At 47.0% G+C, this 16603-nt stretch overlaps 1 protein-coding gene across 1 annotated transcript in view; it reads right to left on the bottom strand.

The window, feature by feature from the left end:
- The window catches only part of LOC306885334 (tripartite motif-containing protein 16-like), a 44847-nt gene extending 43302 nt beyond the window's left edge, over positions 1 to 1545 (bottom strand). The window contains exons 1-3 of the mRNA XM_079441788.1: positions 905 to 1545; positions 599 to 694; positions 239 to 472 (exon numbers count right to left, since the gene is read on the bottom strand). Of these exons, the coding sequence (XP_079297914.1) occupies positions 239 to 472; positions 599 to 694; positions 905 to 1480 (906 nt within the window). The 5' untranslated portion in view covers positions 1481 to 1545. The remainder of the gene's footprint in view (positions 1 to 238; positions 473 to 598; positions 695 to 904) is intronic.
- Between the last annotated feature and the right edge of the window lie 15058 nt (positions 1546 to 16603).

Here is a 16603-nt window from a genome sequence, read left to right as displayed (position 1 = left end):
TTGGTCTCTATTATTAGCATGTTTCATCAGGTCACCTCACTGCTGCAGAGTACCTGACTGAAACCAGTTTTACAGTAAAAACAACATCACGACACAATATTCCTGACTACATTCCCAGCAGCAGAATGTTTCTTATTCAATCAGTCAATCAGTGTGCTTCAGATAATAAATGTCAGTTAATTAAAGACTCACAGATCTTGCTAAAGTCTACTCTGTTTTTTTTCTAGATCTCTGTTACCTGCAGGAAATGGATGTGATCGTCTGTGTGTGAAAGCTGCTCCAGCTCAGTGTTTCTCTTCTTCAGATCATCAATCTCCTGCTCCAGTCGCTCCATTTGTCCTTCAGCTCGACTCACTGCAGTCTTTTCCTGATCTCTGATCCGCTGTGTCACCTCAGAGCGGCTTCTCTCAATGGAGCGGATGAGCTCAGTAAAGATCCTCTCACTGTCCTCCACTGCTGTCTGTGCAGAGCGCTGTTAGACACACATCACAATCAGCTCTTACTGCTTCCTCACAGCCTGAGAGCCACAGCGGCTTCAGTGGGACTGAAAGAGGAGAGTCAAACTGAGTCTCAAACTTCTCTTCTTCTCCAAACTCACCTTATGAGACTCCACAGCCGCTCTCAGCTGCTCAAGATCTTTCTGTCTCTGCTGGATTCTCTGCTGGATTTCACTCTGTGTCTCCTTCAAGTGTTTCTGGAGGAGAAATTAAAAGCAAACCCGAGACTTATTACATAAAACTATCACAAATTCATCATGTAAAAAGGTGCCTGTTTGATTTTAAAAATTTATGGGAAAAATTTTTTCTCCCAATGGGAGAGTAGATCACATGATGCACCCATGATACAGCTGGATACTGCAGTGAGGAGAAACACGTGAAGTGTCCGCATTCATTTCACTTCATACCTCTTTCTCTTTTCTCTCTGCTGCAGTTGATACAGTCTCATGGTTTTGATGTTCATCCATTGCACACAGCATGCAAACACATTGCTGGTCAGTACGACAGAAAACCTCCAGAAGCTTATCATGTTGATGGCAGATCATCTGCTGCAGTCGTCCAGTGGCATCAGTCACTTTGTGTCTCTTTCCTGAGTGAAACTCCTCATGACGCTCAAAATGAGTTTGACAGTAAGACTCCAGACACACCAGACAGGACTTGACAGCTTTGTGTTTTCTTCCAGTACAGATGTCACACTCCACGTCTCCAGGTCCAGCAGGAACAGCAGCTGTTAGTTTGGTCTTCTTCAGTTTCTCCACCACTTCAGCTAGCATGGTGTTTCTAGCTAAAGCAGGTCTTGGACTGAAGGTCTGTCTGCACTGAGGGCAGCTGTAGACTCTCTTCTGATCCTCTTGATCCCAGCAGTCTGTAATGCAGCTCATACAGTAACTGTGTCCACAGGGAACGGTCACTGGATCCTTCAGGAGATCCAGACACACTGGACACAAGAACTGCTCCACTGAAAACACACCGGCTTCAGCCATTTCACCGTCTACAGCAAAACAGACACACAAACAACAGCTCAACAGCAGATCAGTTTCAGTTTCTTTTAACTGAGTTTCCTGGTTCTGTGTTTGAGAGACGTGTGCAAAACAAGTTTGTCTGTAAGTCTGTAAACTCTCATACTGAAATGTCCACTAGATGTCAGTCTCACACTGAAATGCAGAGTTATTTTTATAAGTTACCCTTACAAAAAATAAGTTTATTTAAATATGCTATTAGTATACTTTTATTAAAGTAAGAGAGTATACTTTAAGTCTACCTCATATTTGCTATTCAAACATATATTTAAAATGAAAGTTAAGTAATCTTTTGTCATACCAGCAAGTATACAGACAAGCATAAGTATGGGCCTGTTATAATACCCACACTTGTGGTCTCGGTCACTTGAGAGTATCTGCACGTGACAGTAAGTAAGTGTCCCAGGTCTAAAAAATGGTCAAAGCTCATGGCTATTAATGCACACTAAATCCACATTTCAGAACGGTATTTGAGACTTAAGTGTATCTCATCATACATGTTCAGGACTTACATGCACCTAAATCACAAGATGTTGAGAATAACTTTGCAGTGTAAGTTAATTCATTTAGATATCAATTAGATATCATAACTTGTGTAAAATGTAAAGTGTTGCACATTTTATTGATACTGTATATGAGTATGTACATTTTTTTTTTTTTTTTACATAATTAGAAGCACAATTAAATTGTGTCATACAGGGGACCAATAAAGTGCAAAGTATTAAATGTATAAACGAAAGACGTCATGTAAGTAGACAAGTGCAAAGCTGACAGGTGTGGGTATTGGGACAGGCCCAATATTTGACCTATACTTAATCTTTTGATTAAGATGTACTTAATAAAAAGTATAATTAAGGGTTCTAAATATAGTTTAGTTTAGTTCTGATTACAGCTTTTTAATAGAGCAGACTATTAAAATGTTCATGTTCATGTTTATACTAACAAGTCAGCTTTACATAAATTCAGGTATATTTTCCAAGTATACTTTGCAGTAAGCACACTAACATCAATGCACTAGTATAGTATTAAATTGGCCCACTTTTTAGTAGATACAATTATATTTTTAACATTACAGTAGTAAACATTGAGAATACAACTAGTTGGCATCTTTTTTTCTTTACAGTTTTTTTCTTTACATTGCAGTTATTTTACTAATAAACCTATGCAATACTAACTATCTTTCCAGTACAGTACATCCATGGCCCAAAGTAATGACATCAATTTTGATCAGGTTTCTTTGAATAAATTCTCCTAATGAACCGAGCCTCTTTCATCTCTTTTGTGTTAAGACTCTGACAGTAACGCTTCCTTTTGAATAAAGTGTTGTATAAATGCGTGTCCTGTCATTATAAAACTCTCCTTTCACTCTGGAACTGTGAAGTGGAGCAGGGCATTGTCCCACCAGTCCTTGTTTCGGAGTCTCATCCACAGACGACTGGTTTTGGGCGTGAGGAGGGGCATTTTACAGCGTGATAAAGACATAGTTCAGGCATGAAACTCTTACTAATTGCTAATTGGTTCATTCAACAACATGGCACCAGCCAATCAGGAGTACTTCCTAATCCACGCAAGCATACACTCCTCTCCAAAAGTATTGGGACAGTGAGGCCAATTCCTTTATTTTTGCTGTAGACTGAAAACATTTGGGTTTGACATCAAAAGATGAATATCAGACAAGAGATTTACACGCCGGCTTTTATTTCCAGGTATTTACACCTGGATCTGACACACAAGTTAGAAGATATCACCTTTTGTTTGAACCCACCCATTTTTCACTTTTATACTTAAAAGTTTACTTTATATATGTACATTCCGCGAGAACGCCGTTGTCGAAAGTTTAATGGCAGGTCCGGTATGGGTATTGAGGGATGGGTCGAGGAGGCTCAGGCTTGTATGCGTATGCGGAACATGACGACAGCTGAAAAGGCTTTCTTTCTGTTTGATCATCTCGAAGGAGAGGCGCGAGATGAAATAAAATATCGACCTAGCATGGATAAAAATGATCCAGAAAGAATTGTCTCAGCACTGCGCGAGCTATATGGTTGCGCCGAATCTTATGTTGCACTTCAAGAGGCTTTTTATTTGCGGCGTCAACTGGAGGGGGAAACATTACAAGAGTTCTCCCTGGCACTGTTGGGTCTGTTTGATAAACTTAAGCAACAGTCACCATATGTCATTTCAAATGCAGATGTAATGGTGAGGGATCAATTTATCGAATACGTATTAGATAATTCTTTACGCAGGGAGCTAAAGCAATTGGTACGACGTCAGCCTGCTGTAACACTATTAGAGGTGCGTGGGGAGGCTATCCGTTGGGAACGAGAGGGAATGCCGGGCAGTGCAAGGGGGCGGAGTCAATCTGCACCCCTGGTGCACGGGATTCAATGGGGGGTCCAAGGTAATACCGGACTAAGTCCCAGGCGTAGGGAGCATTCATCGGAATTCGGTGAATTACGGGAAATGCTGAATCGGCAGCAAAAGCTACTTGATCAGCTTACCCAAACTTTAGCCCGTAGTCAAAGCCCCCAGTTCGTCGGTCGTTCGCCCAGTTCTGCGTCTGTGATTTGCTGACGGTGTCAGCGGCCCGGTCATTTTGCACGGGAATGTAATTGGCAACCTCGTTCTCCTGGTCCTCCAGTCCACCCTCCGATTGCTTCGGCCTCTGGCAATGTCGGGCCGGTTAAGACTGGTTTCCCTGATCAGTTGGAAAACTAGTTCCCACCGGGCTACCGAGCCACAGTCCGGTTGGGGGTATGCATGGCTCCCGTGTTTTTCATAAGGGCATATCAGTGCCTCGTTTAGTCTCCTCATGTCCGCACCTCGTCGTTATTATAGGGGGTGTCCCAGTGCCCTGTTTGATCGATACTGGCTCCATGGTATCGACCATTACAGAGAGTTGTTTTAGGTCATGGTTTGAACCATGGGGCCAGGATCGTTTGCAGTCATGTCGTTGGTTGCAGCTCAGAGCAGCCAACGGATTGGAAATTCCCTATATTGGGTATATAGAACTAGAAATTGAACTGTGCGGTCGCATGGTGTCAGAGTGTGGAATATTGGTGGTCCGTGATCCTCCCGGGGGTAGCCCTAATACTCCTGGCATCCTTGGAATGAACGTTCTTAGTCGCTGTTACCGTGAGCTTTTCGGTCAGTACGGGTCCACCTTATTCGAGCTACCACTCGTGACGCAGGAGGCGGAATTGTCTCAGGCCTTTCAAACCTGTCAAAGGGTGGATGGTGTCCTTACATGCGGAGGTAATGTAAAAGTCCGTGGGCGTCGAGTGTGCCGTGTTCCAGGTGGCTCTTTGAAATTCGTGACCGCAACGTGTTCATCCATTTTTTGTGGTAAGACCGTATTATTCGAGCCCCTTGAGACGGGGTTACCTGTTGGCTTATTAGCCTCCCCGTCTCTAGTGCATGTGGGTAGTGGTACTGTCCGTGTGCCAATCGTTAATGTTGGTGTGCTCGACGCTGTCTTATACCCTGCAACGATCCTCGGGAAACTGCGGGAGGTGTTTCTGGTAGATTCACCTTCCGGACTGACCGAGGGTCCGGTCGTAAATACTCGAATGGCAGTCTGCGAGGGGATTGTTGCATCCGGGGTAGGGCACGTCGAAAGTGTAGAACTCGAAGGGTTGTCTGACGAGGAGCAGCGGCAGGTAAGGGCTCTCCTTAGGGAATTCCAGAGCGTGTTTTCTACTGGTGAGGGAGATCTGGGTTGCACTGACATTCTGTCTCATGAAATTCCCTTAATGGATGAGACTCCAGTTCGTCAGCGCTATAGACGTATCCCCCCATCTGAATATGAGTTAGTCAAGACTCACATTAGTCAGCTCTTAGATGCCCAGGTGATTCGGGAAAGTTGTAGCCCATACGCTTCCCCACTGGTATTGGTTAAGAAGAAGGATGGTAGCCTCCGCTTGTGCGTAGACTACCGTCAGCTTAACGCAAAGACCCGAAGAGATTCGTTCCCGTTGCCTCGCATTGAGGAGACATTGGATTCCCTAACAAGGGCCCGCTGGTTTACCACGTTAGATTTGGCCAGCGGGTACAATCAAGTCCCAGTAGCTGAGTCTGATCGTCATAGAACAGCTTTTTGTACCCCCTTTGGGCTATACGAGTGGAATCGTATGCCCTTCGGGCTGTGCAATGCACCAGGCACTTTCCAACGGCTGATGGAGCGGCTCTTCGGTGACCAGCGACACCAGTCTGTCCTGTTGTATCTGGACGACATTATCGTGTATTCCTCAACGGTGCAGCACCATCTACAGAGACTGAGAATGGTACTGGGTCGCCTACAAGCCGCTGGTCTCAAGGTGAAGTTAGAAAAATGTGCATTTTTTAGGGAGAAAGTGCAGTACCTGGGGCATGTAATATCTTCCCAGGGGGTGGCGACAGATCCGGGTAAGGTCGAGACTGTAGCCCAGTGGCCATGCCCTAAGACCGTGTCAGAGCTGCGGACTTTTCTGGGCTTCGTTAGCTACTACAGGCGTTTTGTCGAGGGGTTTGCCCAGATAGCAGCTCCCTTACATCAGTTAGTGACCAAGGCAGGTGGGGGAAAGGTGAACAGCCGGAGACAAGAATTGGCGGCGCTGTGGTCTGAACAGTGTGAACAAGCCTTTCAGGTTCTGAAGCAAAAACTGACTACGGCGCCTGTCCTTGCCTATGCTGACTTTAAGCTTCCATTTATCTTGGAAATTGATGCCAGCCACGTAGGGCTAGGGGCAGTGCTCTCTCAAGTGGTTGATGGCAAGGTGAGGCCAGTGGCTTACGCCAGCCGAGGTCTTCGGCCGGCAGAGCGTAATACTGCCACATACAGTTCAATGCGGCTTGAGTTTCTGGCCTTAAAGTGGGCCATGGCCGAAAAATTTCGTGAGTACCTGCTGGGGCATCGATGCATTGTGCGCACAGATAATAATCCACTGAATCATTTGGCTACAGCAAAATTGGGCGCCACAGAACAGCGGTGGGCGGCGGAATTGGCAGCCTTCGATTTCGAGGTTCAGTATCGGTCCGGTAGGTCTAACCAGAATGCGGATGCGTTGTCGCGCTTGCCGTCTGCGGGACCACCCAGGGAGGAGAATGGTCAGTATGGAACGGTTGTGCCTGAACTACTGAGGCGGGTGCCGGTGGGGGATCTGATGGAACCCACTACTGTGAGAGCAGTACAGGCCATGCCAAGTCGATCTGGGCCAGAACTGGTGGTGCTGCAGGAGGAAGATCCCATTATCGGTGCAGTCCTTAAATATTGGCGCCAAGGGCGAGGTCCAGGGCCTCAGGAGCGACAATTACTGCCCAAGCTCGGGTTGGTTTTGCTTCGGCAGTGGGACCGGCTGGAGGAACGGGAAGGGTTGCTATATCGAAGGGTCTGTCATCCCGATGGGGGCGAGGGGGTGTTACAGGTGGTGCTGCCTGCGGTTTTACAGCCTGAGGTGCTGACCCAATTGCATCAGTACCATGGGCATCAAGGCACTGAACGCACCCTGGAGTTGGTGCGACAACGGTGCTACTGGCCAGGGATGTCAGCCGATGTAGCCCATTGGGTACAGCAATGTGAGCGGTGCCAGCAGGCTAAGGGGGCTGCACCAGTTGCTCGAAGTTATATGGCTCATCTGCTGGCCTCTCGCCCGAATGAGATAGTGGCCATTGACTTTACAATCTTGGAGCCTTCTCATTCTGGGCAGGAAAATGTGCTGGTACTGACAGATGTCTTTAGAAAATTCACTGTGGCAATCCCTACTCGGGACCAACAGGCAGAAACGGTAGCCCGTGTCTTGGTAGAAGAGTGGTTCTTTAAGTTTGGGGTCCCTGGACGGATTCATTCCGACCAGGGCCGTAATTTCGAATCCCGTCTCATTCAGCAGTTGTGTAGCTTTTACCAGGTGGGTAAATCCCGCACCACTCCGTACCATCCAGCCGGTAATGGCCAGTGCGAGCGATTTAACCGGACCTTGCACAATTTGCTGCGGACATTGCCCACTGGGAGGAAGAGGGACTGGGCCTCTTGTTTGTCTCAGGTGTTATTTTGTTATAACACTACCCCTCATCAAGCTACCGGGGAAGCCCCTTATTACTTGATGTTTGGGCAAGAACCTAGGCTGCCAGTGGATTTCCTGCTTGGTCGGGTGCAGGAGCCAGTGGCTGGTAGAATCCATCACTGGATGGAAGAGCATCAAGCTCGGCTCCAAGTGGCTTTTGAGGGTGCCCGGGAGCGGCTGCAGGTAGCAGCCCAATATCGAAAGGCCAAACATGACCAACGGGTAAGGGAGAAGCCCCTGACTGAGGGCCAATTGGTCTACCTGCGAGAACATGGGTCTGTGGGACGGCATAAGATCCAAGACCTATGGAGCTCCACGGTATACCAGGTAGTTCGGGCTCCGCAAAATGGTGGGTCGGTGTACACTGTGGCACCAGTACATGACCTGGGGAAGGTCCGTCAAGTGCATCGGACATCCATAAAACCCCGTATTCAAGATAATACGGTACCAACGGAGTCTTATGGGAGTCAGGCTGAGCGGCCACCACCATTGGTGATGGAGGATGAGATTGAGGAAGGGGACTTGTGGTAGAGGGCCCCCAGGCCCAGCAAGGAGGTGCAGAGGGGAGTAGACCCCCTTCCGAGGTAAGGGCTAGTCCGGCTTCGGGATTTGTGGGGTCGGCCAGTAGGTTCTTAGCGAGAGGGAGTAGGGATGGTACGAGCTCACAGGCAGGGCCGGGATTAGTCGGTTTTGAATCACCCACTCGATCTGAAAGGGCCCCCAGGCGAACTGGACGGGTCGGGGCAGGTCAGCATTCCAACAGACATCACTTACCACGAACCATAGGTGGTGCGGCTAATCAAAATTCCGTGTCTATCGCAGGGCCCAACTCGGTGGTGCCCTGGTTTAGGCCTTGGGATCAGTAGAATGTCCATCGTCGGGACTACGATGATCAATGGGGGGGTGTGTTGTGGTGATGCGCTCCATCATGATAATGATTAGGGGCGGACCGTGTATGCGCGGCAGATATAAAAAAGGGACGGGAATGGCGCCTAAGCGAGCGCGTCATTCTCGTTCTGGAAGTGACGTCATCCTGGCACGCCAGTGTTTACGTTCGGGAGGTAAGGAATGTTGGTAGCTGCTTAATTCTGAACGTGCGTTAGAAAAGAATTTAAGACTCGTTCAATTCACAGTACGACTGAGGAAGACTGTAAACTCAGTGATAACGTATCCGTTACGGCAAGCCTGTAATTTGCACCTTATTGCGTGCACTGAGCGGTGTGATTCACCATTTACCGGTAAGTCATACTCATTTCAATATCAGGTTCACAAGACCATAAATTCGCAAATTATAAACGATGTGATATATTGTTTTTTTAGTGATCGATCCTATAATTCGCACCCTATTGAATGCACTGAGCGGTATGATTCACCATTTACCGGTAAGTCATACTCATGTCAATGTTAAGTTCAGGAGATCATAAATGTGTAAATTACAATTGTGTTATATATTTCTTTAGTAAGACAGGGGTGGTGTTACAGCAGGCTTGGTGGGAGTAGCTGGGCTTAGTGACGACCGATTGGATTGTGTCTCCCCCTTGCCAGAAACTCCTCGACCATTTCTTAAGACTATTACTGGAACCGCGTATTTGTTGTGATCATCTGACTAATACTTTCTCTTATCTCTCATCCGTCCTGAGACGGCCGGAACAATGGCGCATTTTCGGCCGTAGTGACGCATTTAGAATTTAGCAAATTCAATGCTGATCCTTGCGCTGAAGTACAGCGGCGAATAACTGGGTTGTCATTTCTACTCGCTCTGTTAGCAGAAACATTGTCACTTAAAGTATTTACGTTTATAAAATGGTTATTGTCTGTATTTTTAACGTTTTATATGTATTTCTAAATCTGACCTGAGTAGGGTATACTTTTGAAAATACTGTAATCATCCGGCGACGCAGTGTTGGAAAACTATTAATGAGCGTTGGCCAGTGAGTGGTTGCTTTTATCCTCTTTTGTGTGTAAACAACTGATTCCATCTGTCCATATGTAATAAGGATTCAACCAAAAGACTATTCCGTGGAAAGTGCGTTGTGTGTGCGTGTGTATGTGTAGGGTTGTTTATGTCTCAATTTGTCCTCTCTTCCCTTTATCCAGAGTTGGGGTGCCAGCTCAATGCCCACGTCCTCTGGTGTGGTGGTGGTGTGCTTATCCCTTGCAGTGTTCACAGAGGGTGATTGGGTGCTGTGCGGTGAGAGCACTAATAGTTGCAGTGTTTACTGAGCAGGCGAGTTGAATCCCCAATTCTGAAATGGATAAGTGCTATGGTTGACATATTCATTCTACTGTGTGTTTGTATTATGCTGCTTGGTATTTTTCCTATTTGTATTTAATAAACGATTCGAACGTTCCTTGTTGTCTGTTATCTGACCCAGCCACCGCGTATCTGTGTGCTTTGCACTTGATGTACAAGCGGGTCCCCGGCCCATTTTCTGGGGTGGCGTAGTCTATTTTGTGCCATAATTGGTATTGTATTGCGCCTAAGAGAGCAAACTGCCACATATACTAGAAAGTGGGCCAATTTAGTCCCAAGGAGTATTGAAATAGTACACTTACAAGTATACTACTAGTACACTGATATTTCTATACTTACTACATAAAGTTTACTTTAAAAAATACTTTACTTAAGTATACTTAATAAAATAAACTTGAAGTATACTACTTTTTGGTAAGGGACTCTATGATCGGCGGAAGTAATCAAACGAATCAAAAGTAATCAGTAATCAAATCCTGAGATTTGACCGGAAATAATAAACCTGTTCTAACAGATCTTCTTCTTCCTCTTGTTTTACAGCAGATAATTCTAACAGATCTGTTTTGCCTGATTAAATTAGCAAAACCTGAAGATTAATCTCCTTTTCTTGTTCCTGTATTTCCTATGTCAGCACTTGGTCCTTCACCATTTGTGACTGTATCTGTTCCTCATTTTTATCGTCTTGTCTGCTCCTCATTTATTTTCTCATTCTGAGGTACTGAGTTACATTGCTTCAACGAATCAGCAGATCTTCATCATCTTCATCAGCACCACTAGCTGTTTAGCAAAACATCTGCCAAACAAGAAACTGTCAAAACAAAAAAGATAAAGAAAAGATAGAAGAACTCACTCGTACCGTACTACAGAGAGAGAGAGAGAGAGAGAGAGAGAGAGAGATGAACGAGATGCTGAAACACACAGAGCAAAGCTTCAAACTGGCCATGCTAAAACTGTTCAATGATGTTCTGTGTGTCGGGGTCTTCCCTGAGATCTGGAACAAGGGCCTCATCAGCCACATTCACAAGAACGGAGATAAACTAGACCCAACAACTACAGAGGCATCTGTGTGAACAGTAACCTGGGGAAGGTGTTCTGTAGCATCTTAAACACCAGACTGTTACACTTCCTTAAGAAGCACAATGCCTTGAGTAAATGCCAAACTGGCTTTCTTCCAAAATTGTCGCACATCCGATTACATTTTTACATTACAAACACTAATTGACAAATATGTACATCAAAACAAAGGAAACATTTTAGCTTGTTTCATTGATTTCAAGAAAGCATTCGATTCAATCTGACTATACCTAAAACATACCGACAGTGGAATAGGGGGAAAATTCTATGATTTGATCAAATCAATGTACACAGCCAGCCATTGTGCGGTTAAAATTGGAAACCAAAGAACCAAATTCTTCCCCCAGGGGCGTGGACTGAGACAGGGATGCAGTTTAAGTCCCACCCTCTTCAACATTTACATCAACCAATTGGCCAACATATTAGAACACGCTCCCTTTCAAGGTCTCGCTCTACACGACACAGAGATAACGTGTCTTCTCTACACAGATGACCTGGTCCTCCTGTCGCCCACTGAAGAGGGGCTTCAGGACAGCCTGAATCTGCTGGAGGATTACTGTCACACCTGGGCCCTGATGGTCAACCTCCTAAAAACTAGAGTAATGATGTTCCAGAAACGCTCCAGATCTCAGGGACCAACACACACATTCACACTATCACACAGAACCATTGAAACCACAAAAACATACACTTACCTCGGCCTGAAAATAACCCCAACCGGTAATTTTGCTTTGGCTGTGAATGAACTCAAAGAGAAAGCTCAAAGGGCTTTCTATGCCATAAAAAGATCCATTCAAATCGACATCCCAATCCAAATCTGGCTCAAACTTTTCAAATCTATAATTGAACCAATTGTTTTATATGGCAGTGAAGTATGGGGTCCTTCTATAAAATTTGACTTCTTAAATTGGGAAAAACACCCGATCTAAACTCTACATTTAGATTTCTGTAAAAGAATACTCAAAGTCCAAAGAAAAACTCCAAACATCGGATGCAGAGCAGAATTAGGCCAATACCGTCTCCTTCTAAACATCCAAAAAAGAGCCCTGAAATTCTGGAAACACCTAAAAACAAGCGACCCCAACACATACCATTACAAAGCCCTAAACACCAAGAGCTGAGCGTAAGTAAGAGTCCCCTGTGCCAGCTGGTGCTGAGACTGACTGAGCTCACACACACACAGACATCAGCCATCCTCAGGACACACACACACTCACACACATTATAAACACAGAAAAAGACAAGTACTTCACCCATTGGACAAACACCATTAAAAACCAGCACACACTGGAATGTTATTCGGCCCTAAATCGAGAATACACTGTTGCGATCTACCTGAGCGCCGTGAGTGATGTGAGACTCAGGAAAACACTGACGATGTACAGACTCAGTGAACACAGTCTGGCCGTAGAGAGACCTGGCTCTCTTATGAGGACAGACTCTGCTCGCACTGCATCCTGGGAGTGACGGAGACGGAGCTGCACTTCCTCACAGAATGCACAAAATATAAAGATATTACCCCCAAATTAATAAAATATTCCCCCAATTTAACACCTGTAATCCAACCCAAAAACTCAGTTTCATTCTTGGCGAAGAAGTCAAATGTTCTAATATAGCTGCAAGATTTGTAGCATCTTATCATCTCCTGAGGGACAGCCAGAGAGAAACAAACAGCCAATAAACCAACACGTTCTCACTCCCAACTCGTCACATATTGAAGCTTGGTCAGGATCCCCATGGCCCCCCCATCCCCATGGATCCCCATGTTTTAACTTACTGGGTACCCCTTTGGCATCATGTTGTAACTTGCAGGGATTCCCATAGACTTCTGACCGGAGCCCAGCGTTGACATTTGACGTGCATACTAGATACATAGACTACGATAAATAGGAATAAAAAAGACAAGGCTACAATAAATAAGTTACGGCAGGGCGAGTCGATTGGCGGCCCCCAGGTCATATTTAACTGATTTTTTATTTTAAAAACCACTCGTTGCCTGATATCAAAGTATACGTTTTTATATTTGCATTTGCGTTTATAATTTGTTATTTTGTTTTCAGAATTTTGATTGTTTTGCACTTCATCGTAAAGGAGCTATCAAGAACATCTGCAACAGACACAGCAGCAGGTCATGGATCTAGGTTTTCTGTCATCGCTGCAGTCCTGGGCTGTTTCACCCTCGTCATCCTCCTCATCATCATAATGACAATCATTCGCATCAAGAAACCAAACTTCAACAGATCTTGTGGATTCCAGAAGAGGATGTTTCTATGCATCAGACCTGATGAAGACAACTCCACTCGTCCAGAAGATGTGATATAATAGCACTGACTCAGCAGTACCAAATCATTGAGCTTGATTTGATTTTCCATGTGTTGCTCATGAAAGACACTTATTTGAACTCCGCTAAACGGCACGCTCTACTTTCTGTTTTATCTCAAGCTACTGAATATATAACTCTGGTTGTTTCTGTTTTATATTGATTTCTGTGAAATAACAGTATATTATTGATCTGTTTGATCAGATTTGTATATGTGACTTTAATGAACTCTAGCATTTAAGAGGAAACTTTAAGAAGAAACAGGTTTTTGTTTTGAGGTAATGTCTACAGTGAATGTCAATTTTGTATTTTGTACAGTAAATGTTAATAAAGCTTAAGTTTAGAATTTTTCTAATGGTGTCCTTTTGTACAGTTGTTTATTTTTATTTTTTGAAAATGAACATTGAAATGAATAAAATACTTGTGATACTCTCTAAAGATGAATATCTGGATCTTTTGTTTATGGGTAAGTTATACCAGTTAAACTAGTAATGTAAGATGTAAGAGTACATCTGAATTCTTTATTTGTGTAGAACAGGAAATCTTTTTTAAAGAGATTTGGAGGCAGAACGATTTTAGTGTAAGCCTGCACGGTTTAAATCAATTAAAGATGAATTATATTTATTCAAAGCAATTTACATTTGCATTCAAGGTTTATATTTGATCAGTTCATGCACTCCATGGGAATCAAACCCATAACCTGTTTCTGACGCCGTTGTCTACTGCTTAAGATACAGGAGAGTAACTTACTGAGAAATAATAGCTGTTCCAGGAAAGAGAACGTCTCGGTTACGTACGTAACCCTGGTTCCCTGATGGAGGGAACGGAGACGTTATGTCGTGACGACATTAGGGGATTTACTTGGAAGCCCCGACTGCCTCTGATAAGAGAAAACGCCAATGAAATTTGGCTAGTGGATTTTGCATACCTGAGCCACTCCCCGTGCATACGGGTATAAAAGGGCGACAGGTGCATCCACTCATCAGGTTTTCCGCTGAGGAGCCGAGAACGTGTCCCTGGCAACCAGCGATGGTTCGAGATTGTGGCATGGGGACATAACGTCTCCGTTCCCTCCATCAGGGAACGAGGGTTACGTACGTAACCGAGACGTTCCCTATCTGTCGGTCACTACGAGTTATGTCGTGACGACATTAGGGGTCTATGGAAAGCGCCACAACCTGAACCCCGTCACGAACTTGTGGCATGCAGATGTTGACAAGCTAGCGCGTGACAGACAAATGCGATGCGAAGGTCGCAACCTTCCCGTCGCCCCAGCGCAAATTCGCTAACCTTGGTGCCCGCAGGGACCACTGAGTACATTGCTGCTGGAGATAGCCAAGCCGCTGTTCCTTTCCCCAGAAATCGGAAGGGATTTCGACCTTCTATGAAAGATTGCTTCAAGTCTTTCCTGTTTGTTGTTACAGCCCGGCAGTAACGACGGGGAAGCGAGCCTTCCGGAGAAGAGCGCTACGGAGGCCACACCCTGCCCGAAGGGAGGTAACGTGTGGAGACACTGGTATGGACTGGCCCAAGCCTGGGGCAGTGCTACATACGCCTGGACCCTGGGGCAGATCCTACCTAGGAGAAGGGAGGAAGGCTGCCAGCAGGGCCTGACAGAGCTCTGTCAAAGGGAAGACACGGGTTTACCATGAGGGAAACCGTACCGTGGATGAATACACGTGTGGGATCACCCGAAGGGAATCAGGCCGCACGGGCACCTAGCCGAGTACAGGGGCTGACCGGAGACCCGGGCAAGCTAACACCGGTACTGGGCCTGGCGTCAGACTGCTCCGCCCAGCCTGACTGCCGGGGGTGCTGGAGGAACTCCGCCAGGGTTCGCCGTTCGGGGAACTAACTGGAGGAGAGAATAGGCGCTCGTATCCCCGGGTAAGGGGGAATGGCGCAGCAAGCGTGACACCGGCCAACTCTTCCCGCCACTTACCTGTTACCCAACACACGGGAAGAGACTGGCTCAACGCGGAGACTGTAAAATCTCGCGAAGGTGTTCGGTGTCGCCCAGCCCGCAGCTCTACAGATGTCTGCCAAAGAGGCGCCGTGCGCCAGCGCATAGGAGGAGGCAACACTCCGTGTGGAGTGAGCCCTCACCCCGAGGGGGCACGGCTCGCCTTGGGATTGGTACATCAAGGCGATGGCATCCACTATCCAGTGGGCCAACCTCTGCTTGGAGACAGCCTTCCCTTTCTGCTGACCTCCGTGGCAGACAAAGAGCTGCTCAGAGCTTCTGAAGCTCCGGGTGCGGTCCACGTATATGCGCAGCGCTCTTACGGGACACAGCAACGCCAAGGCTGGGTCTGCCTCCTCCGAGGGCAGTGCTTGCAGGTTCACCACCTGATCGCGGAAGGGCGTGGTGGGAACCTTAGGCACGTATCCAGGCCGGGGTCTCAGGACAACGTGAGAGTAGGCCGGCCCAAACACAAGGCACTCTTCGCTTACCGAAAATGCTTGGAGGTCCCCGACCCTCTTGATGGAAGTGAGCGCGGTCAGGAGCGCTATCTTGGCCGACAGGAATTTCAGCTCGACTGAGTCCAGCGGCTCAAAGGGACCCCTCTGAAGTCCAGCCAGGACAATAGAGAGATCCCAGGAGGGCATCAGGGGTGGCCTAGGAGGATTTAACCTTCTGGCACCCCTCAGGAACCTCACGATGAGATCGTGCTTCCCCAGGGACCGGCCGTCCACTGCATCGTGATGGGCCGCAATAGCAGCCACGTACACTTTCAAGGTGGAGGGCGACAGCCTGCGCTCCAACCTCTCTTGCAGGAAAGAAAGCACCACTCCAATCGTGCATCTTCGGGGGTCCTCCCGACGAGAAGAACACCAGTCCGCGAACAGACTCCACTTCAGTGCATAGGCTTGCCTAGTTGAAGGGGCCCTAGCCTGAGTGATGGTGTCCACCACAGCCTGTGGCAGGCCACTCAAGTCTGCCATATGGTGCCATATGGTGCCGAGCCCCTGAGAAAGAAGGTCCTTCCTCAGAGGGATGCGCCAGGGAGGGGCTGTCGCGAGGAGGGTGAGTTCCGGAAACCAGGTCCGGGTGGGCCAATATGGCGCAACCAACAAGACCTGCTCCTCGTCCTCCCTGACCTTGCACAGCGTCTGTGCGATCAGGCTCACTGGGGGAAACGCATACTTGCGCAGAGCCCGAGGCCAGCTGTGTGCCAGTGCGTCCGTGCCGAGGGGGGCCTCGGTCAGGGAGAAATACAGCTGGCAGTGGGAGGACTCGCGGGAAGCAAACAGGTCTACCTGAGCTTCCCCGAATCGACTCCAAATCAGCCGGATCGTCTCGGGATGGAGTCGCCATTCTCCGGGGAACGTGAGCTGTCGTGAGAGCGCGTCGGCTGCACGATTGAGCTCCCCCGGAATGTGGACGGCGCACAGCGATTTGA

Source organism: Barbus barbus, assembly GCF_936440315.1.
Source record: "Barbus barbus genome assembly, chromosome: 19".
In the NCBI taxonomy this organism is placed as follows: domain Eukaryota; kingdom Metazoa; phylum Chordata; class Actinopteri; order Cypriniformes; family Cyprinidae; genus Barbus; species Barbus barbus.
Note: the sequence above shows the minus strand (reverse complement) of the source record. Positions and strands in the feature narration are given on the sequence as shown.